The following is a 24,408-nucleotide window of genomic DNA, read 5'->3' on the forward strand; positions in this document are numbered from 1 at the left end:
CAACTGAGAAAAATTAAGATAACATCTTTCATCAAAAAATGAACCCCTCTGAGTTTGTTGCACCCGTTCTTCTCAGGTCTGAGACATAGTTTTTCGAATGGGGGGTAGTTTTTGACTTTCAAAAAGTGTTACTTTATCCTATTTTGAATAAAAATATTTGAATTTGAATTGCAGCCAGCAAGGAACACCAGCGACTGCTGTTTGCGAAGACAGTGGATGGAGCGCACCTGAGTAATATATTTATTATAACAATATTTTATAAATAGTCTGGAAATTATGTACAGGTATTTCGGATATCCCAGTGTTTACAGGACGGCAACGCTCTTGTGATTCCTCAGGTGTTGCAGGAGAATGTGGGCGGCAGTGATCACTTAACATCAGGTGACCTAACCCGTACGCTCGTTTGTCCTCCTCTTCCATGACAAAATAACTTCATTTTGCTTTTCAACCAACTTCAAAAAGGGAAGAGGTTCTCAATTCGTTGATATTTTTTTTATGTTTGTTACCTCAGAACTTTCGAAAGGGTGAACCGATTTTGATAATTCTTTTTTTATTTGAAAGCTGGTGCTTCCCCCATTGCAATTCAAGGAATCGGATTGTATAAAATACGCAATCATTTTTTTAATTCTTAGTGCATATTATATCTATTGTTTCGGAATAGTTTGCTTTGAAGTCGGTTGTTTTTTTGTTAAAATTTTTTCGTGTTACGAATATGGTTCGAAAAAATTTCAATGACGTAATGCATAATATTTTCGTCTTTCTAGCTTTTTTATGAGTCTACTTTCTTTCATTGAATATGAGGACTAACTAGCACACCTGTCACTTGATGGTAGGTGATCACCACTGACACTACTCTCTGGTAAAATCATAAAATAATATAATGACTAAAGTAAGTGTACATATTTTTTTTTTTTTGAAAAAGCTTATGTCATGTTGACCTAGGAATACTTGTAAGGAAGTTTATTTCACAGTTTTCTTGTACTTGGAAGAAAGTTAGTTGAAAATTACAGGAACGACACGCATCCAGATATTTATATACATACGACGAACAGTGGCTAGTGACCCTGCCTACTGAGCTAGAGGTCCCGGGTTCGAATCCCGGTAGATGGATGATCATCATTTATATGATGAATATAGATGTTTCTTTCCGAGTCATGGTTGTTTGTATGTATTTATGTATGTTTAAGTAAGTATATTATATTAAACTAGTGGACCCAACAGACGTTGTTCTGTCGGTAATTTCGGACACACGTCTTTAATTTGAAAAATCGGTCCAGCTGTTAGGACTCCTCTAAAATACACTATATGGACGGAATTGAGAATCTAAACCAATCTCAAATTCACTGGAACACACAAACAAATCATCAAAATCGGTCCAGCCGTTTAGGAGGTAGTGCAATTGTGAATCAAAATAATTCTCAAATCCACCTGAAGACACACACCAATCTCAAATTCACTGCAACACACAAAAAAATCATCAAAATCGGTCCAGCCGTTTAGGAGGTAGTTTAATTGTGAATCTAAACCATTCTCGAATCCACCTGAATACACACAGAAAGTTTCATTAGAATCGGTCCAGCCGTCTAGGAGGAGTTCAGTGACATACACACGCACACAAGAATTATATATATAAAGATATATCGTTGTCTTGTACCCATAGTACAGGCTATGCCTAGTTTGGGACGGATAATTTGTATAAAAGTGTGTCAATATTATTATTATTATAATATTTAGATAAAATCTTATTTTGGCTTAACAACCTTATTATTGTAGACTTTCTAGTCTACAATAATAAGGTTGTTGACTTTACTTCTGTAAAAACAACAACAAAAGACGTAAACGTTTTGCCAGCATTACACATGCATATATTTATATCCTTTTGCCGCCTATTTTTAAACTTGTGATAAGATACTGGTTTCAGTCACCAATTGTTTGCTAGTTTGATTCAATTAGCTTGAATAAGCTGCAACTTATAAGCCGCCTGCCTAATTTTACATTTTTTGCAAGCCAATATCTATGTTCAAATGAGTTATTTGGTCTTAAGTCCATATTTCGTCAGTACTTACAGTTTAATTACAAATGACGACAGTTATAAATGGCCACATGTAATTAATGAGACCCTAATAGTGGAAGAACTTTAATACTAAGTAATTTGCAAATCTTTTATATAAGTTAAATTCTAATTTATATAAGTATCTATTTTCTTTGTGTACGCGAGTGTTACACATTAATTTACATCGTATTTTCAGGCTAGCGTGATCCTTTAAAGCTCACGAAACGTCGGGCTTAAAAAAATAACGGCAATGTAACTTTTACCCAAAAACTAATTGTAAACGCGTTTTGATCCTTCAAAAAGTATTTTATTTTAACAAAGTACTCTAACGAGTGTTCTTTCCAACTGAGCCAACTGTTCAACTACGCATGGGTCGTGAATTTTGGTACCTATATCTCGTTCAACTCAATAAGATGGAGCAACATCCTGAGAACTGTTGGCTCAGTTGGAAAGAGTGCTCGAACGGAATCCGAGAGGTCGCGGGTTCGAGTCCCGTATCGTTCATGGTTACCGATTTAATTTGTATAATTAATCCCAGAAGTGAAGGTTATCACTTTACAAATAACAAGTTAATTTACTGAAGTAGGCGTTACTATGCGGAAATCCATAATTATCCAAATGATTTGAGTTTTTTTTTATTTAGTGTTAATTCCGCCAATATTTGACTTTAAGCAATTCGGCACGTCTTTGGCCTCTACACGAGGCATCCTCAGAAGATGTTGACTCGCTAAACTCTGGCAAGTGACTCATTTGCCTCGTGTAGAGGCGAAACACGTGTCGAATTGGTAAAGACAAATAAAAGCGGAAATAGCACTAAAGAAAAAAAAAACTCTGAACATTTGCATAAATAACAAATTGTTAATATACATTATTATGTTTTACTTCCAGGCCTCCACCCCCTCGAAATGATAGCTGGTGATGAAGCAATCACTTGAGGATGAAACAAAAACTCACCTTGTTTCAAGTCAACGCTGTTTCACCAACTGCAAGCACAAAATTTATAACCACATAGTATTAAAAGCAATCGTTGTTCTAATAATGTTTTATGTAATTCAATATGATTTCTGTTTTCGGCCATAATGTGTGTCATTTATAAATGATATGGAAATTAACTTCTATTTTATTTCCAATATAAACAATGTGAAATATTAATACTGTGTTGGTTTTTATGTGGTTGATACACTGATAGAATAGCAGACGTAGAAGATATCCCATTTAGTTTAAGCTGTTATGCTTAAACTTACTTAAACGTCGGTCCACCAAGAGATGATGCACCCAGAATTCTTTACTTCTTCTGCGCCATTGTACTTACAATAGCATTGTCAGAAAATCACGCCGATTGAAAGGATTCATGATTAACGACGAGAATGCTCTGGTGTCGCTTCGAATAAAATGCCGTATGCCAAAAAGTGGCACCTGAATTGCTTGGAATTGGATCATCCGAATTCGTTCCGAAGTTTCTAGATCTGTATTTTCACGTGTACAGATTGGACGTAGTATGAAAGCACCCCTACTGTATGTGCATTCTGAAGTGTACATCCGGTGCTGACACTTTCACTATTTCTATTATAAAAACATTAACATGCATTTAGGTATTGAGATTTAGAAAATATAGAGAATATCCAGTTTGTTATCAGGGTACGTATTTGGCCATGAGGTGATTACCTTACGTCTGAAATTATCAAAAATAATGTAAAGTTCTTCATTTCAAAATAATAACTACATTACAATGAATAGCTTCTAGTAAATATTAATAAAAGAGAGAGAAGTAAACCCAACGTTCAATGTATAAATATATATTCTATAGATTAAGTTTAATATTCGAACTACCCACACGTTTAACTTGAAATATGAAAACTAGAATACTATTCATTCTCAAATATTGAGGGCTTCGTCTATGTAGAAGTAGGAGACTTCCAGTATTCACAGACGATTGTATAATAGTTTCGTAACCTGCGGTGATTCGAACATTAATATTTCATGAAACATTTCAGAAGTCAAATTCACTCACTGTTGCGAATGAACTTTCAAATGAAAAGCCAGATGTACTGGTCAGTAATACCATACCATCTGTATATACAATTACACGTTAAAAGTGATTAACTGATTGATATCTACACTCAGCCTTAAGCCACTGGACTATAACATTAATGACGTCAATGAGCACTATAGAGGTAGCTTTGTAAATTTCACGATATGTGGTTAAAATATAGATTAGACCATAGATATTTAATAAGTATAGTAGCATACAGACAAACATAAATACTACGTAATAAGCGGCGGGACTGCCTAAGTAAAATTTTGAAATTTAGTTTACTATAAAACATGCACAAATAAAATTTGAAAAACAAAATTTTATGTACGATGCGGGATTCTAACCCACGTTATATAATTCTGTTTGCTTTGTTCAACTCTCAGGTTGCGGCTTTATAACGAGGCGGTAATCGAACGGTTAGCTCAGTGGTTTAGAGCACCGGCAAGGAACGCCGGAGGTCGTGGGTTTGAATCCCGCATCGTTCATAAAGTTTTGTTTTTCAATTTTTATTTGTGCATGTTTTATAGTAAACTATCGTTAATCCTAGAAGTGAGGGTTATCACTTAAAAAAACAACAAATTGTTTATAAAACATGCAGTCATTTGACATGAGTTTGAAATAGCAATAATTACAGTAGGGCGACGAATTATCATCCGACTAAGTTTAAAAGCGAACAGTTTTTTTTAAACCTTTAAAACGTAGTTGATTTTGGATATCTACGTTTTTAACAAGATTATCACCGTCATCTGTCGATCTATGAATGACGCAATCAAGGGAATCGCTTTTTTTTAGAGTGCTCACAGCGTGCGAGAGTGAAGAATATCGAAGCGTGAGTGAATCTATTGTTAATGTAACCGATTTTAATTGACAGGTCGTAAATAATCATCCACTTTTGACATTAGGTCCTTAGTATTGTGAATATTGAACCACAAGCTAACACATAAACAAATGTAAATGGTTTCACGCATTATCGAGCTTTAAGGTCGTCTATAAATCAAATCAAAATTACTTTATGTTGAAGTTTTTATTTCACATTTGTTATGTTACCAAGTGTTGTTACAATATCTTATATTGTTATTGTCACTCCCTATGGTAAATAAATATATTTCTATAATATATTACTTACCTCAGTGTTTTTAAAACGATGAAGCTTTAAAAGTTGATTCTAAAGAGTGGCAATAAGCTACTTGACATTTTTTCTCACTAAAAGTCAACTTTTCCAAAATGTTGATAATATTTGTGACTACACATTCATTCATATGTGTAACTGATTCATCTAAGTATATAAAGAAATTTTTTTGTCCATTTAAAAAAGGATTTCACTTTCTCAAATTGCTTATTCAAAATTGAACGTCAAAATTGCCTATACGAAATCTGGTGCTGAGGAAAAACGGACACAAGAAACTCACCAGGCCTCTCTTTATTACACTTATTTTAATTAAAAATAACCTAGTATTGGACATAAAATGTTTATTTGTGTGTGTTTATTCTAGATCTAGAGTGAAACTTAAAATATCGACCACTGAAAGTTTTTTCTTATAAAATAAAAAATAATGCGTCTCCATTGATTTGAAACCCAAATTTTCCGTATCGATTAATGGAAAAATAACTCATCAATCAAACATATATTGAAAGAAACATATAATGATGAAATGTCTCAAGCACAGCAAGATCCAGAAAAATTAATTAATATGGAATACTGACTCCATGACAATATTATAAATTCTTAACTAATGACCATAATAATATGCTAGAAGCCCCTTACATGGAAATATCTCCAGTGTCTATGTTAACCAGATATTAATATTTATTTAATGATATAAGTACTCCACATACAGTAATTTAGGTCATGTGTGTTATTAATATGCAACTTAGTCTGCGAAGAGAAATATCAGACCACTATTAATATGAATATTTTCAATAAAACTATGAGTGTTACTATGTAATTACTGTTAATATTTAAAGGGTTATTTGGACTGGGCTAGTATTTTAGTCAATTAGAAAATAATTTAGTACTACCTGACTCAACTGACGTTCTTCTGTAGATAATAAAAAAAAAATACTGTTGTTTAGGAATTTGCCAATAATATTTCAAAACATCAAAAATTATTTCGTAAAAAATGCTCCCTGTTGTTATAATGAACTTCTATGACTATATTCTTCTATCTTCTATAACGTTATAATGATTTCACAGCGGAACTGTCAAACCGTGCAATAAATTCTCTCATAGAAAATATGTCCATACAAAACAAATATTGAAAATAAAAATAATTATGGGTTCCAAATCGAAATAAAAACTATCCTATCTCTCAAGTTGAACCAAACTGCACTCCATGAAGTAATCCCCATTAAAATCCGTTCATTCCGTTCATCCGACAAACAACGTGTCACGTAATTTAAATATATTAAGATTTGAAGGTGTGAACTAGAAACATTTAGTCAAATTTGTAAAAGCTTTACATCAGTCCTATCGTTCTGTTTTTTGGGCAAATAACTATCACGCATCACCTAAACACTGTATCTGAGCAAGTCGAAACTCTAAACCAGACGCTTTAGTCAAGTTTAATAGTTAGCACATCGCTGGAGAAAAAAAAAAATAACTTAAAATTGGTTCCATATTATGCATCTTGTTCTCAAAGTCAAAGTCAATAAACTTTATACAATTAAGCTACAACTGAGCGCTTTATAATATTTCTTATAATATCTCATATCCATTTGAAAGAAAATGGAAGTGGGCGGGGCACGTGGCCTGATACACTGACAATAGATGGACACACAGAATAATTAAATGTTCCAGACCTCAAGGCATCAGAAAGAGAAGCAGGCCTTGTGGTAGATGGCAAAAACCAAAACAAAAAATAATTCTTTGGAGGAGGCTTTTACCCAAAAGGGGTCCAAACAACCCAAGGAAAGTAACTAAGATACTAGCGCTCTACAAAGCGCAGGTCCGGCCACACATGGAGTATTGCTGTCATCTCTTGTCTGGCGCACCCCAGTATCAGCTTGATCTATTTGACCGCGTGCAACGCAGAGCAGCTCGAATTGTCGGGGACCCAGTGCTCTGTGAACGGCTGGATCACTTGGCGTTGCGTAGAGACGTCGCTTCATTGTGTGTCTTCTACCGCATTTATCACGGGGAGTGTTCCGAAGAGCTGTTTAACCTGATTCCTGCCGCCGAATTCCACCTTCGCACGACACGCCACAAGTTAGGATATCATCCTCACCATCTGGATGTGTGGCGGTCCTCCACAGTGCGGTTTTCAAGGAGCTTTCTTACACGTACTACAAAGCTGTGGAATGAGCTTCCTTGTGCGGTGTTTCAGGGACGATACGACATGGGTACCTTCAAAAAAGCGCGTACAACTTCCTTAAAGGCCGGCAACGCTCCTGTGATTCCCCCAGTGTTGCAAGAGATTGTGGGCGGCGGTGATCACTTAACAACAGGTGACCCGTACGCTCGTTTGTCCTCCTATTCCATAAAAAAAAAACTAAGAAGTAAGATTAAATAATTGTAATTTTTTCGTGGAATCAAATAAAGTTTTATTATTATTATTTTATCTCATATCCTTGTAATTAGTTATATTCACAGCTATAATGTAAAAAATGACTATAATCAAGCTGGTAGTCTACGAGTCAATAATGTTAGGGTAACTGAAAAGCCTTTAGGTTTAGGTTACATTGGCGCCACGCCAGTGCAGCTTATTACTGAGTTAGCTCCATTTGGTGGCACTCATTGAAAAACAGTACCTACTTCTTAGTTTTTAGTAATAAATTGTATTATTTAATTGGTTTTAATGGCTATGTAAACAAAGTAAATTATTAGAGAAAATTAAGAGTAAAAGAAAAATTCGAAAACGAACACAAGATGTCTCAAAAGCTAAAGTGGAAATAGACTGGAGACATTCTGAGGGAAAAGAAAGAGAAATGGACAAAGACCGTGACATAATGATATCCAAGAGACGGGAAATGAAGGAAAGGTAGACAGATTAAAAGATGGGAGGACAATATGTAAAGGGGACCAGACTGGATGAAAGACAAATTACTAGTTAAGTTAATTTAAGTTTTATTTATTAAAATAAATTAAGTTAGTCGTATTATTAAAGGATTATTTTATTTTTAATAGTTAGTGTTAGTACAATTATACGTGTAGTAGAACAATTGTGTGGTGGTGGTTTGTTATCAATATTTTTTTATTATATTCTAATTATAGCGGTTCCCTTAAATTTTGGAATCGTGAGAGTTATTTATTCGGAGTTATAACACAGCAGATAATAAAATATGTATATTAAAAAAACTTGTTAGCAATCGTAATTATGATGAAATGAAAACAATAATTATTCTCAAGCATAATATAATATGCATTTTTATCCAAACTCTACATAGCCAAATCTTTTATCTTTATAGTGTAGGTACTATGGTGGTGTTATTCATTCAGATTAATCGTTTAAATCGAAGATATTGTAAAAAACACATATAATCGGTGAACTGATTTTGGCCAATTGAGAGTACTAATATAGAAATCAATGAATTATGTTCTTATGAATTACATAATAATGATAAGGTGTTTTTAAGGAGCTTATACAGCAATATATGGCAACAATATTGTAAATAAAGCTCAACTGCATCATTTATTTTTAGTTTTTTTCTTGTCATTATACTGACAATATTCTCTCCAACAGTAAAGCCAATACATAGGTATTGACTTCGATTGTGCACTGTCTACAACGTAGATTAATGCAACTAATCACGGTGCCCATGGCAAACTTCTTATCGCATAGAACTTGATACATTCATAGAGTTGGATGAAACAATAATAGATCTGTACGGACAATATTGCAATACCTAATACCTATAGCAGTACCGCTCCTGGTTAGATTCAAAAATATACAGCTGAAATACTATGCACAGATTGAATTTTAATAAAAGTTGCAAAATTATCTGCGTAGAAGCATCAAATAGTTCATTGGATATGTGGAACAGGAAATAAAATAGAGCAAACATATTAAAAATTACAAGACTAATTTAGAAATGTAAGAAAGGAAATGCGTGTATCAGTCTATCTAGAATTTCTAAATCATTTTTGCATATCTTGTTTTTATCACATTCTAAGCACGTTAGAAGAATTCGTGGCGACGGAAGTTGGACGACGTTCTAATCGAAGTTTTATAAATAAATTATAATTTTTTTTTCTATTTAATTGTTTTGATATATATACATTTCTTTCCTCCTTCCTTTGGTATAAAGACAAGGGGCTCGGTTGGGTGGGGTACTTAGTACTAGATAACCAAACCATATAGATTTGACAGTTAACCCAAGATCTGGAGCGTACCTCGATCAGAGAATAAATATTCACCCTTACCTTATCATCAAACTTTACCATAAAAGGCGTTTATTTTCTCAAAATTGATTCTTTTAGAACTCTTTTTATGTCATTTCTAATAAACTAGATACTACTACCGTTTCATTAACAAATTGCGCTCTGAGAGAGAAGAAGCGGTGCGAGAAACTCTCCCAGCATTCTTTTTTTGCGCTCTTTTTAATGATATATACAATATTGCAAAGATTAGTAAATGTGTATATTTGTAGTTGATTGTTTTTATTAATAAATTAATCAATATTGAGTTACATTACATTACATTATTAATAACAATCTTCTATATAAATTTCTATACTTTTTCAAGCAACAAAAATAAGGGACTTGTTACAATTTTCAAGTATGAAAAAATTAAAGTTAATCGCTCCAATAAATCCTTCAACCTTACATCACCTTTTACGGATCAAGAAAAAAATTGCAATAATAATTCATACTCGGTAAATTTGTAATAAATTTAACGAGAGCCAGTGGCCCGAATAGTGAACAACTAAACAAGTTATTTTATAGCAATACCTGACGCGGAGCTACAAAAAGCCAAGCGGAAGCGGAAAACATAAAATGACATACTAAATTCGGTTTATATCATTTGGCCTTGAGCCAGATTAGATAGCGGGGTGAAAATACACAAATTATTATATTCGTTGTTTTGTTTTTTTCAGCACGAATTGATTTACCGCCTCGTTCTTGACCCAATTTGAGAGGAAGCAGATAAATTGAGATAATGTGCTTTGTAATGATATGGTATTTTTTTTATGGAAAAGGAGGATAAGCGAGCGTACGGGTCACCTGGTGTTAAGGGATCACCGCCGCCCACATTCTCTTGCAACAGCAATGGAATCACAGGAGCGTTGCCGGCCTTGAAGGATCGTATGATGTCATATCGTCCTGGAAACACTGCACAAGGAAGGAAGGAAGGAAGGTTACTTAATCTGAAGTGATCAAAGTTCATATATTAGTTTGATTAAGTATTTTATTTTACGATTGAAGTATAAAGTAGAGAAACTTTCTTTAATTAAGGCGAGTGTTACAAATTTATTAATAAGAGCGCGTACACCTTCCTTAAAGGCCGGCAACGCTCCTGTGATTCCTGTGGTGTTGCAAGAGAATGTGGGAGGCGGTGATCACTTAACACCAGGTGACCCGTACGCTCGTTTGTCCTCCTTTTCCATAAAAATAATTCTTCTATAGGATTAAAACGCATGTAATTGTTACTTTATTTTTAAAACCATTTCTAAAGTTTTAATCCTGTACAAGGGATTTTATTCAAGTAGAAATATAGAGATACTTATTGAGAATGAAATATTAAATTTATATTATTATGTCTAATATATCAATATTTCATTGAATGATTTTTGAAATGAACATTTTTTAGCGGTGTTGAGCGCTTTTCTCGGAATGGGTATAAAATGTTAAACTCGCATCAGGACACGTGAGCTGATCTAAAATTCGTAAGACAGTCGTTGAAATTATGGATGAAAGTTGATTTTTCTGGGAGATAAACTTTTAAATCTAACACAATTGTTATAATGTAAGTGTAGAATTTTTATGTTATGTAAACTGTCATTTTTGTGTACGATAGCGCAATAAATGAATATTGTATTTAACCACATAAATGATACTACTACTGATAAATAAAAGCATTTCGTGGGAAATTATTCCCTAACCATTCCAAAATATTCAACGTTAATATTCAAGTTTTGCCGTCGGCTCTCCCGGAGTGCAACCCGTTTCTTTTAGAAATTGTTAGGTATGAGAATAACTTGTAAAATTTCATCAGTACAAGTAATAGGTTGGTAGACGTAAGCACGTCCGAAATTAGAAGGGCATTGTTCACTATGAGGTTTTACCGCAGGACTGAACCATCGGATCACTACTGCTGGCAACTGGTAGGATTAACGCAAGATGTTGAGAGCTAGAGACCGGAATAGATCAATAAAAAGATTGTGGGTTTTTATCACGGAACCGCTAGACTACACACACAATTAAGCCACTCAGCAAAAGTTAAGTGGGTTTGGTTGGGGCGTGTTGTTTACCTTGCTCTTTCAGATTTGCACCTGTTTCGTTCTTTTCGAATTCTTTAGGCAGTATCAGCTTCACATCAACAGAGGAGTGCCAAAACTACTTGTCGCCTTTTTTTTAGCACAAGTCTCAAAATATCGACAGCAACGGATCCATGTAACAAGATGAAAGAGAATTAAATAAACAAAATCTCTCATATTATACTGTAATTAAATAAAAATATGCATACTAGTTAGAAAAATACTCTTAAATTCCATACATACCCAAATCACTTTTAAGACAAAATCACATAAACATGGTACCCGAAACAAACATAAACTACAACTAACTAAAGCTAGGACAAATTATGGTACGAAAACTATACAGTTTATTTATTTATTTATTTATTTCACACACACATAGCAACTATCATTACAGGTATTACCTAATGCGACAGTTACAAACAAACAAGAATAACAAACACAGCAAACAACAATCAAATCAAACTAAAACTAATCATACAATCAAACTACATTACATTACAAATAATATATCACACCAGAAATAGAAAAAACTTAAACATACTACTATTTACCATAACATACTACATATAACAATACCCTTGTGAGATCACTCCACGTACACTCAAAAATGTCCACTTTGTTGTGGAGTTCATTAATATGGCGAAGGGCTCTAGTTAAAGGAGACTTTGCCAACACATTTTGTGTTGGCAAAGTCTCCTTTTGTTCTCGCCATCGGAATGGATAGTAGTGGCGGATGGAGCGCCTCCACACGTACCGGTCCGGCACACGAAGACTCAAGCAGCACAGAACTCCCGGGTTGTGCTCCTTCCCGCGCAACAACTTCACCACATACGCTGCTAGAAAAAAATCCCTACGGACGCTCAACTCAGTATACCCAACCATACCCAGCACAAACAGTGTCGGATACATAAGTGGGTAAAATGGGTATACTCCATATAACTTGAAGTATAGGTGCCTAACGAATTTGTTTTGGACACGCTCTAACATCAACCTGTACTTGTCCTCATAAGGGCCCCATATCGCCGAGTTGTACTCCAGATGACTCCTTACCAGTGCATTATAAAGTACCTTGACGGTTGTGATATTAGTGAACTCTTTTGAGTGTCTCAAAACAAACCCTAAATTTCTATAGGCCTTTTTGCAGGTTTTAATTATATGCTCTCTAAACATCAAGTCCGATGTAAACAAGACACCCAGATCCTGTATCTGCTTCACGCGCTGCACTGTATCCGTGCCTATCTTGTAGTTATACAATATAGGTTTACTGGCTCGGGTAAAATTTAAGACACAACACTTAGCAGGATTGAAGTTCAATTTATTCTCCCTGCTCCAGTCTATCAATTTTGAGATGTCGTCTTGTAGGTGGTCGCAATCCGATTTTTCTCTTATTTGGAGCATTAACTTTACGTCATCTGCAAAAAGGAGACATTTGCTGTGCCTTAGGACCTCCGGCAGATCGTTTATCGTTATGATAAATTCAAGAGGTCCAAGGTTACTGCCTTGACTTACTCCAGATCTCGTAAAGTATGGCTCCGATTCGTATCCATTAAAGTCTACATACTGCTTTCTATCTCTCATGTTAGAAGCCCAGAACTGTAATGTTTTTGGCGAGCAACCTACATCCGCTAATTTCCTCAGCAATACGTCATTGTCAACAGTGTCAAATGCTTTTCGGAAATCTAGGTAAACCACATCTACCTGTATTCCAGAGTCCATTGCTGGGACCAAATATGTCATCAGATTTAGAAGATTAGTGGCAGTGCTTCGGGCTGGACGAAATCCGTGTTGGGAGTCGCAAAATTGCGCTGACACTTGGGCGTACAGCTTGCGATGTATAGCTGACTCGAACACTTTTGCCGGCGTTGATAGGACTGCCACCGGTCTATACCCACTGACATCTGGTCCCGCTTTACCCTTCGGGACTGGAATAACTCTCGTGGTTTTCCATAATTCAGGGAATGTACTATATTTCACGCATGTGTTAAAAATGTATTAAAGAGGCTCAGCTAGTACCCTACTACAATCCTTAAACAAGAATGCTGGTATGCCATCCGGGCCTGCGGAACGCTTTGGTTTGAGGCGCACCAGAGCTTCACTCACTTCCGCCACAGTAAGCTCTTCTAAGTGGACGCGCGCGCTGCTAGCCCCGTAGCATGCCGCCGATCCTGCGTCCAAAAGTGGCTTTTCGCAACTGTAAACACTTTCGAAGAACTGAGCAAATTGCAAAGCACTTTCTTCATTCGTGAGAAGTTTGCCATCTTTCAAAATTAATTGCTTACTCGATGACCCCCTTCTTGCTTTTATAAATCCCCAAAAGGATTTTGGATCAGCAGAAAACTGACACTGAATTTTTTCCTTGTGTTGTTCATATGCCACTTCAACTTCTTGTTTTACGGACTTTCTGTATAAAGAGAATTTATTGTAATCACTGAGTAATTTCGTCTTCTTATACCGCTTGTGTAGCATCGCCTTAGTTTTAATATTTTTTATTAAGTCACTCGTGTACCATTCCGGATATCGATAATTTTCACTACTTTTTCTTTTTTTATTTCTTTTAGGTACACATTCATCCAAAATATTATTTATTATATTATAGAAATAATTTAGCATTTCATCTAAATTACTAATTTTATATAATTTAGACCAATCAAACATAGTTAATTTGGAATAGAGCAATTGATAATCGGCCTTATAAAAGTTCCATTTGCATCGCAAATCGCGTGTACCTGAGTGTAAATGTTGAGCACTGGGGCGCGGGGCGGCGGTCGTGATTGCGGCAGGGTCAAGCGGCGCGCGAGCCGCAGTGCGCCAGCACACCTCGAGCGGCAGGTGATGCTCATCGACCGGTACCAGCGCTTCGTCCGCCGCGGACACTAACACCTCGCCTCCCGCACCCGAATCGAACCCCGAACTCAATACCAGATCCAATCGACGACCTAAGCTATTAGGAACATAATTACATTGAGTGAACTCACAATAGGCTATCAAATATTCATAGTAATTACTGACACTAATAGGGCAAGAATACATATTGAAATCTCCTATTACAATTATTTTTTTAAACTTAATACATAAATCTTCTAGTATTTTAAATAAAATTAAATAATCATTTTCCGAGCTATTCGGTGGAATATACAGCACACAACATAAAAACAAAAATTTGTTATTTAAAAAGATGGTTTGAGGGAGCCCTACTATATAATGACTTGCCGAAAGATATATTTGAGGAAAAATCTTTTCCTAAATTTAAAGCTAAATTAAAAAAGCACTGTCAATCACAATAGATAGATTGTTACGTTAGAACATAGCGTGTTTTTAATTTATTAATGTTTAACTTTAAAGTCACCGTAACTATAAAACTATAAAATTTATGTTTTCTTTTATATTTATATAGAATCATTGTTCTTATGTAAGAGAACTTTTGTTCTTTTTGAGAAATAAACTCTTTCAAACTAAATGTAAATAAATTCCTTCAATTTAATAACATCATTTTGGTTTATTTAGTGATTTTGTATATTCAAACGGTTGGCTAAGTGATGAAAGCGCTGGGCATATCCCAAGAGGCGTGGGGTACGAAATCCGCATCTATAAGCTTTCGTATCTAAATTAAATTTGTAAATAAAATGAACTTATATATTAATATAATCAGTAGGCACGTACGTAAAAAAAGTAATTTTGTAAGTATAGAAAATAATGAATAAGGCTTCGAAATATTAATAAATATATGAAAAAACAACTCGAGACTTGGAAATTTTCGACTTAATGGAAGTTCAGAAAATTGAAATTCCTCCTGCCTAAGAACTAAGGTTGACAATGGAAGATTTGAAACTGCGGTTGAATTGATTCGGCCGCTATCTCAATTAAGTTGGAAAGTTAAATGCCTCGTCGTCACTACGCTTAATGACCAAAGGACGATAGACCTTTATTGGACGTGAAGCCCTTTTCCTGTATTATGTAGGTACTTCTAGTCGTCAATAAATGTAGCGTAAAAGGTCTTATTTGTGGTTTATCTAAAGTAGGCAATGCTATTGCTATCATAGACTTACAAGTACCATCGTTTAGACAGACAAAGCTTGCGAGAGAAAGAGCATCTGTAACGTAGATGTAGCAAGATATAAAAGGAAAGCGAATCTATTTTCACTGATACCGATTTTGTTTGACAAGTCGTAAGCATTTAAATAAAACACTTATAAAGGATTAAAACGCGTGTTATTGTAACTGTGTTTTTACATTATATTTTTGCGTAAAATTTACATTTTTGTTTTTTATCTACACCCTTTGCTTTAAATCCTCTATTAAATATTCTGAAACAGTTAGCTTATTGCCAACATTAAAATACCCAATATGATAATAACCATTACTTCATCCAAACCGCAAACGGATAATGCACTGAATTTCATCATAATACTCCTTTATTTTTTTTTTGTCGATCCCTTGATGCGCAAAGAGTTTCAACAGACAGCCACATTTTTACTGCTCGATACGGGTTTCTGTATAAATTTCAAAAAAATACTTTACGCGCGTTCCACACTAACAGAACATCGAGTGCCGTAAGAAATCGAAACCCGGCCATTTTTATTGCTTTGTTTACAAAAAATGAGCAATTCAAGTTTGGACAGCACACTGCCAGATATTTTAAAGGCTGTAAAGAACATAATATTCAGGTGAATTTAAATACGGCATGATTTTATCTCGGCTTCGCCTCGTGTGATAAACCCACATTCCTGTTTTAATACCCCTTATAACACAACAGTTGCATAAATAACTATTATTTTAGTTAACCCGACGTTTCAGTCCTGCTGAACGAGATCTGGAAAATTCTTGAAACGTCGGGTTAACTAAAATAAAAATGTAACGTTTACGCAAAAATCTAATGTAAGAACATGTTTGCAATAACACACTTTTTAATCATTTATAAGTGTTTTATTTAAATGTGTTTGATTAATGCGAGTGCATTAATCAAAGAAAATACTAAGTCGTAAACAGTCAGCTATTTTTTAGAATTAAATAGCTTAATAATTTGAATATTATAAACCACAAACTAACACACACATTAATAAGCTAGTATATTATTATAAGTTAGTAGTTGCTATAACAGATATGAATTGTTACTGTTTAAGGTTTCAATTAATCATTCCATAGATAGTCGAGAATTGCTTTGATAACTTCATTTTTAAGGTTCCGTAACGTTATTAAGTCCTATTAATGATATCCCCTGTGCATCCGTCTGTTTGTCTGTCAGCGGGCTGTATCTAATATACCAATAGACGTACATTTTAATAGGAGATTGGGAGTCTAGTTCTTGTACGTCAATGAATATACCACAACTCTTAATGTAAGACAGTTGAAATAGTGTGTTACGGTTAATAATAATAATAATAAAGCCATTTAATTCCGAACTAAAAAACATTTAACATTTGAATAACCAATAATCTTAAGCTAAAAAGTATAAACCATAAAATGTCTCTTAGTTCGGCGTGCCGATTGGCAAAGGCCTCCTCCAACGATTTCCACTCTTTTCTGTTTTGGGCAACTCCTCTCCAGTTAGGTCCTGCTTTCAATTTTATTTTATCTTCCCACCTTGTGTGCTGTCTTCCTCGTTTTCTTTTGCCATCTCTTGGGTACCATTCGGTAAGTCTTTTGCTCCATTTTCCCACATTATCTACATGATGCGAGATAAAGATAAAGTGTTACGGTTACCGCTGTATTAAAAAAGCGGCCAAGTGCGAGTGGGACTCGCCCGTGAAGGGTTCCGTAGCAGCAAGTAACATTATATAAAAGTTCTTGTAGTTCGTTGTTACTTTGATAGATGCTTTAATAATAGTGTATTATTAATATTTGAGTTGATTGAATGAAAGGTAAATTGCTGTTTACGATTTATGACGTATTAAAAAAAGTACTTACTAGATCTCGATCTAAACAAATTTTCGGTGGAAGTTTGCATGGTAACGTAAATGATACATAACATTAGATTATAGGTTTTGTCACGAACATGTGGACTATGAGACTTCATTCAAAAGATTCAACGTTATGTCTTTACAGTTCCGTCGCAATTATTTTGATTCTATATTATTCTTCGAAATTCTCAATAACGTGATTGACGTTCCAGCCCTTTTGCATAACATTACATTTAGAGTACCCCGTAGATGTGAGCGAAAATGTGTTAGTAAACCGTTACTTAGCATTCCGCATAGCAGGACCGTTTATGTTAAAAATTGTTTTATATTAAGAGTGTGTAATTATATGAATACCGAACTTTGCCACTTAGACCTTTTCATGTTTAAGTCATTAGCTTCATTTAAAAATGCTGTAAACATGCATTTTAAAACTTGTAACCAAATTTAGAATTATATTGTTTGTTGTAACTTACTTATTTTCATATCTGTATTGGCTGTTTTAAAAATTATATTAATTATCCTGTTTATGTAATCAATTTATGAATGTGACCGTTTGTTTCTGTTAAATAAATAAATACATAAATAAAATAACATACGGTTCCGTAGTCAAATGACACAAACGGTTCCCTTAAGGATTCGTCATGTCTGCCCGTGTAAGTCACAGCCACTTTTACCTAAAACTATAAGAGCTATACTGTTGAAACTTGGTAAGTAGATGTATTCTGTAAACCGCATTAACATTTTCACACAAAAATAGAAAAATTACCATAAATTTTTGGGGTTCCCCATAACTGAAACTCAAAAATTTTTTTTCATTAAATATCCCCCATACGTGAGGATAATGATCTATGGATAGGTCTTCAAAAATGATATCGAGGTTTCTAATATAATTTTTTTTTCTAAAATGAATATTTTGCGCGAGAGACACTTCCAAAGTGGTAAAATGTGTGTGTAAAAAAGAATGATAAGCTTTAAAAACATATTACCATGCAAACTTCCACCGAAAATTGGTTTGAACGAGATCTAGTAAGTAGTTTTTTTTATGCGTATAAATGATGAGAGCTCATTCGCATTGTACGATTTTAAGCAAAGATTTCTTGCCTTTTCCATTTAAATAATTTAATATCATTTTCCTTTCTGTATAACTTTTAATATTATGTCACTTGCTGCTACGGAACCTTTCATGGGCGAGACCGACTCCCACTTGGCCGATATGATAATATAATATGATATAAAGTTTTAGATATAGTTAACAGACATCTTATTCCGTCTATCTGGACATCCATGACAGACAATATACATAATATATATTTGACGACCTGTATAGCCGAGTTGATCCTACCTACTATGCTAGAGGTCCGGGGTTCGAATCCCAGTTGGTGCAAGCAATTTATATGATGAATATTGATGTTTGTTTCCGAGTCATGGATGTTTATATGTATTAATGTATGTTCAGAATGTATTTATGTATGTTTATATGTATTTATGTATATTTTAGTAAGTATATTGTATTAAATATATCGTTGTCTTGCAACCCATAACACAGGCTATATGCTTAATTTGGGGCAAGATAATCTGTGTAAAACTGTGTCAATATTTATATTATTATTAAATATATATGTATGTGAGATTGTTTTATTACGCTATTAAGCCTTACCTACTATATTGATTAACATACAATTTTGCCCGGATTTTGGCAAGAGTCGGATAGGGATACATTTTATCCCAAAATTTAGAGTTGTCTTGGGAGCGTGATAAGAATTTTAGGACGGCTTGGGTAAAAGAAATATATCGTTCAAGGCCCAGAATCAACGCCAAGTGTACCAGTGAGGTAATGATATATTTATAATTCATAATATATACATACATATATATAAATATTTAATAATCCCTTTTTTTTATTAAATAATCGTTATTTTTGCAGAAATCCATAAACATCCAAATGTTGTTATTTTTATTAAGTGTAATTTCCGCTTATTTGACTTAACTGACAAGACTTGGTCTAGTTCCAGCTTTTGGCGAGTCAACATCTCCTGAGGATGCCTCGTTTAGAAGCGAAACACGTGTCGAATTGATTAAGGACCAAACTTAGCGATATATTCATTCGAAATTTTAATATTCACTGACATATTTGATGTATTGGGCGTACCGTGATGGCAATCTTATTTTTTTCAAAACTTACAATATTAATTAACGCAGATGAAGTCGCAGGAAAAAAATGGTATGTAGTTTATATTGTTGAATTATAATCCGACTAATTTAGTAGCTCAGAGTTTGGTTACGTAACAGAACAAGTTATGATTCATCAGAAGTTGACCGGATAACATTTAACGTGGCCTTAATTGTAATACTTACTTATTTCAACATCGATGTAGCTACTGAGTCTATTGTTAACGTTTGCAATTTTACAATAATTAATTATAATATTAAATCCGTTTCGAAATCTTATGTTCGTCAGCTATCATTCAGTCACCAATAGAAATTGAAGTTTAAATAATAATCTTGGAGATTCTATACTTAATTAAAGGTAGGAACCCAATACTTAAAAAATTAAGAAACCACGTACTACAAAGCTGTGGAATGAGCTTCCTTGTGCGGTGTTTCCGGGTCGATATGTGTACCTTCAAAGAAGCACGTACACCTTTCTTAAAGGTCGGCAACGCGGCAATCCTGCGATTCCTCAGGTGACCCGTACGCACGTTTGTCCTCCGTTTTCATAAAAAAAGAAACTTACATTTCGACGGTTATTCTAACAGATTAAGTCTATCATCGTCAGAGGCAGAAAATGCATTTATTTTCGCAAAATTGATTTGTCATTGTCATGTCATTTCTAATATACTATATAATACTACCGCTTCGGAAACAAATGGCGCTCTGAGATAGAAGAAGCGGCGCAATAAACTCTCGCAGATAGAGAAGTTCAAATATGGAATACTCCTCTCCTCTGTTCTTACGTTTTATTTGCTGAACGTTTTCTGCATTAAGATAGAGAAGTTAGACAAGAGGGGGAGTTAGTTAATAGTGTAATGTTCTCGATATTTGATTGAAAAGTTTCATAAGAATCAGTATAGCGGGTGACGAAAAACCTGACCCAATTTGAAACAAGAAACATATGACTGAAGTTAAATAAAACCGTTTAAAAAATTTAAGGATATTTGCTATGACAAATTTACTAACGAAAAAGTAAGATGAACTGAACCAAACTTCTGCGTAAGATACGAAAGAAAACCTTATCAGACACGCTTTATGTTTTAATAGTTTGCTATTAAAATTAACCGAACTATGCTTCATTTTGTAACATAAAAGTGACATTGACAAAACACAAAAAAGCGATCGCTACCAAACATATAAGTATATCTCAATAGACTACTAACACAGTAGACAATATGTCTACTGTGTTAGTAATTCTTGTAAAATTCATCAAAAGTGATCCTGATGGGCAAATCGTATTACTTGCCTTGTTTTAATAACTGCTACGTTTGTGAATACTTACTTACAACACCTCCTTTTCCTCCTCTTTTACCATTTTTTCCGGGAGGAAAGTGGAAAAGTGGCACTTGTCTGAACTCTGAATTTGTGGATGCATGCGTCAATAGGAATACAAGTCAACAAATTCAGAGGTGCCGAAAAGTGCCAGGAGCAATTTTTCCGTTATAGGTGTGGTAAGAACTCGTATACGCAACACGAGAGGGAAAAAGCTATCTCTAATCGTACTATTGTAAACGTAACAATTTATTTGCATGGCAGCCATTTTGTTTTTACCAATTTTGGCGGCAATGACGGCAATAGAAAAAATCACTCAAAATTACAGCTAACTTACTAAAGTAGCATGTGAAAGATAGATAAACGAACGGACAGCGGAATATTGCTAAATTATTTCCGGTCATTGAGTTTAGTTCTACTTCACAAAAAAAAATTATTACAGGTAATTGATACGCGCTGCCCATTACAATACAGTGCCGCTCAGGATTCTTGAAAAATCCTAACATTCTGAGCGGCACTACAACTGCGCTCGTCGCCTTGAGACATAAAATGTTAAGTCTCATTTACGCCCAGTAATTTCACTAGCTACGACGCCTTTACATAAATACACATTACTGCTTGTTGTACCCATAATATATTCGGTATCCTGTGCAAAGGAGCCTCACACTGGTGAAAACTATTTCAAAGTTTCTAATTCGGGCTGAAATTAACTAAGAAATGAATTCATTGGTCATGATGCAATAGATTCTTATTCACTATCAATAGCTTCTACCCACACTAAACATTCATGTCCTTGCGTTATATACCTTTCAGGTCATTTGTTGAGTACAGTCCGAAATACTCTTTGTTGTAAATCATTTTTTCGTACTTTTAATACCACAAGTACACAAGGTTAACAAGTTTTATGTACGTTTAAAGTTCAATGACAAGAAGCCTGTAGTGCCCAATTTAATTGACTTCATAATTGATTGATATGTCCATGTTTATGTATTACATTATTTTTATACAGAAATCATACATATTTGTGCCGTTTGGTGTCGAGACACTTGGCCCGTGGAGCCCAGAGGCGCGGAGAATATTCAAAATACTATCTTCGCGCCTCAATAAGGCTACTGGAAACCCAAGCGTGAAGAAAAGTTTATCGGAAGATTTCTGTGTCATTTAAATAAAACACTTTGAAAGGATTAAGACATGTCCAGTTGCAACTGTGTATTTACATCAGATTTTGCATAAAAGTTACATTCTTTATATTATTTTAGTTAATCCGACATTTCGTGACCTTTCCAGGGCACGTTTTCAGGGGGACTGCGGTTGAAATGAGTCAAGATAGTATTTGTCATATTTTTAATTATAAAGTTTAGCGCCATTTGTTGTCTTGGATGTGGTATTTGCTGAAGACCGATGGTTTTTTGCAAATTTTACTGACAGTGTCCTCTTCTTTCTTGGTATGTGTAGTTTAAGGTTTTATTTTGGATATTACTGGATCTCATGTGTTAAATAGTTTACGCCCGTCTTCTCTTTTCTATAGTTCTATGTCAGTCGAAATAAGTTATCTATTAGATATATAGTGTAGTCATTACTTTACTAAACACATTACTAAAAAAACTTTTTTTTTAAACTACAGACAGTTACTTCGTATCTTATTTATGTGTAAAGACTGGTTTAATGTTGTTTATGTGTAAAGACTGGCTTAATAAGTTGGAGGAAACAGTTTATGCAACAATCTAAGATGATATAACAGGTCAATAACCAGTGTATTAGTTCAAGATGAGCAAGTCACCTTGAACTGACAACCGCAGCATCGCAAATAATCGTCTTTGAAACTACTAATTCTTGGATGTGGTATTATTAAAACATTTATTTATAATATTTTTTAATTATTCAGAATTAAAATATTATCTCATTGTTACAGTAATTTAGATAAAAATATAATATGTAATTAATTGTATGCATTGTAAAATATTATCAATGTTAGTAATTAAACACAATTACTTGGTAACGTTCATAATATTACTATATAAATAGTATTGAAACAATTTTCAAGACAAATAAACTAATTGGTCGAAAATTATTCAAAATAAAATGTATATAATCTTATGAAGGTTAGACAGGAAAGGTAGAAAACTTAGAAAGTTGACGCTTACATGTACAGATACCTCTACATTATTATTTAAGTGCTTAAAGATCACGCCACAAATGAAAATCATCATCATCATCAGCCGGAAGACGTCCACTGCTGGACAAAGTCTTTGGGGGGGCCACAGATGTCAACGGCGATCGGTCATGCGCTGCCCTCATCCAAACTAAAATATATATGCAAACTAAAATATTGTTCAAAAAAGAACTGTGGCATTCCTTCATAGTGCCTTCGCACGACACGCCACAAGTTAGGATATCCTCCCCACCATCTGGATGTGTGGCGGTCCTCTACAGTGCGGTTTTCAAGGAGCTATCTTCCACGTACTACAAAGCTGTGGAATTAACTTCCTTGTGCGGTGTTTCAGGGACGATACGACATGGGTACCTTCAAAAAAAGCGCGTACACCTTCCTTAAAGGCCGGCAACTCTCCTGTGATTCCTCTGGTGTTGCAAGAGATTGTGGACGGCGGTGATCACTTAACATCAGGTGAACCGTACGCTCGTTTGTCCTCCTATTCCAAAAAAAAAATAGGGGTGTATTGATGGAGTTTTTTTACTTGGAATCATACTATGGAATGAACTTTCTTGTGAAGTGTTTCCAGGTCGAGATGTTATGCGTATAGGGGAAACGTTCTGGTAAGAAGTGAACACACCCAGCTTGGTTAGCAACGTTCCTGTAATTATGGTGTTGCAAGAGGGATGCCGTTAGTGATCTTCTTCTTCTTCGTGACACTGGCAGAGTGGTCGCGGTCATCAGGAAGTGACATCTTTTAGTACTTTTCCCTGCTGGTCGACAGACTGGTTCACTCGTTCAATGGACCGCCTCTGGTGCCCTCCACTATGGACTCACTCTCGCGCCGGGAGACGTGTCCTTAGAACTTAAGTAGGTATGCAACTCTGTACTTACACCGAAAGGCGTTGTTTTATGCCAATTTCTTAGAGAATGGAGACGTTGGTGCGAATTTTGGTCCACGAAACTCCCAGCATTCTCCTCCAGCAACACATACTCCGTGGTCGTGATCAATTACCATCAAATGACTCGTACATTCGTTGTACTCCTATTTCATATAGAACAGTATAGGTGTCACACTTCGATAAGCTTACTGATTTCACAAGTTTTTGGGATTCCAAAAGAGTGTATTCACTTATTATGAGCCTGAATCAGCCGTTTCTTTTGATTATATTGATTCCAAAACTCGCTTTTACAAGTTCTAGGCATCGTAGATATAAGAATATTAATATGATGTTAAATTCATCTTGATTTCTTCCTTCATTTCGTAAAAATGTCTTTACAGACATTATTTTTCTGTCATTAAAAAAAAAATACTTACGAATAATATATTACGTATGTTTCAAGTTAAGTATACAATGTTCAACATGAGATA

The 24,408-nt window shown here is 34.7% G+C and overlaps 2 protein-coding genes across 4 annotated transcripts in view; both read left to right on the forward strand.

Annotated features, from left to right (window-relative positions):
* LOC126975192 (prominin-1-A) overlaps positions 1–3,173 on the forward strand; it is a 60,754-nt gene extending 57,581 nt beyond the window's left edge. The window contains exons 17-18 of the mRNA XM_050822958.1: positions 175–231; positions 2,942–3,173. Coding sequence (XP_050678915.1) covers positions 175–231; positions 2,942–2,972 — 88 coding nt within the window. The 3' untranslated portion in view covers positions 2,973–3,173. The remainder of the gene's footprint in view (positions 1–174; positions 232–2,941) is intronic.
* The window catches only part of LOC126975257 (cuticle protein 16.5-like), a 351,637-nt gene that overhangs the window by 284,601 nt on the left and 42,628 nt on the right, over positions 1–24,408 (forward strand). The window lies entirely within an intron of this gene.

The sequence above is a fragment of the Leptidea sinapis genome, chromosome 35, assembly GCF_905404315.1.
Source record: "Leptidea sinapis chromosome 35, ilLepSina1.1, whole genome shotgun sequence".
In the NCBI taxonomy this organism is placed as follows: Eukaryota; Metazoa; Arthropoda; class Insecta; order Lepidoptera; family Pieridae; genus Leptidea; species Leptidea sinapis.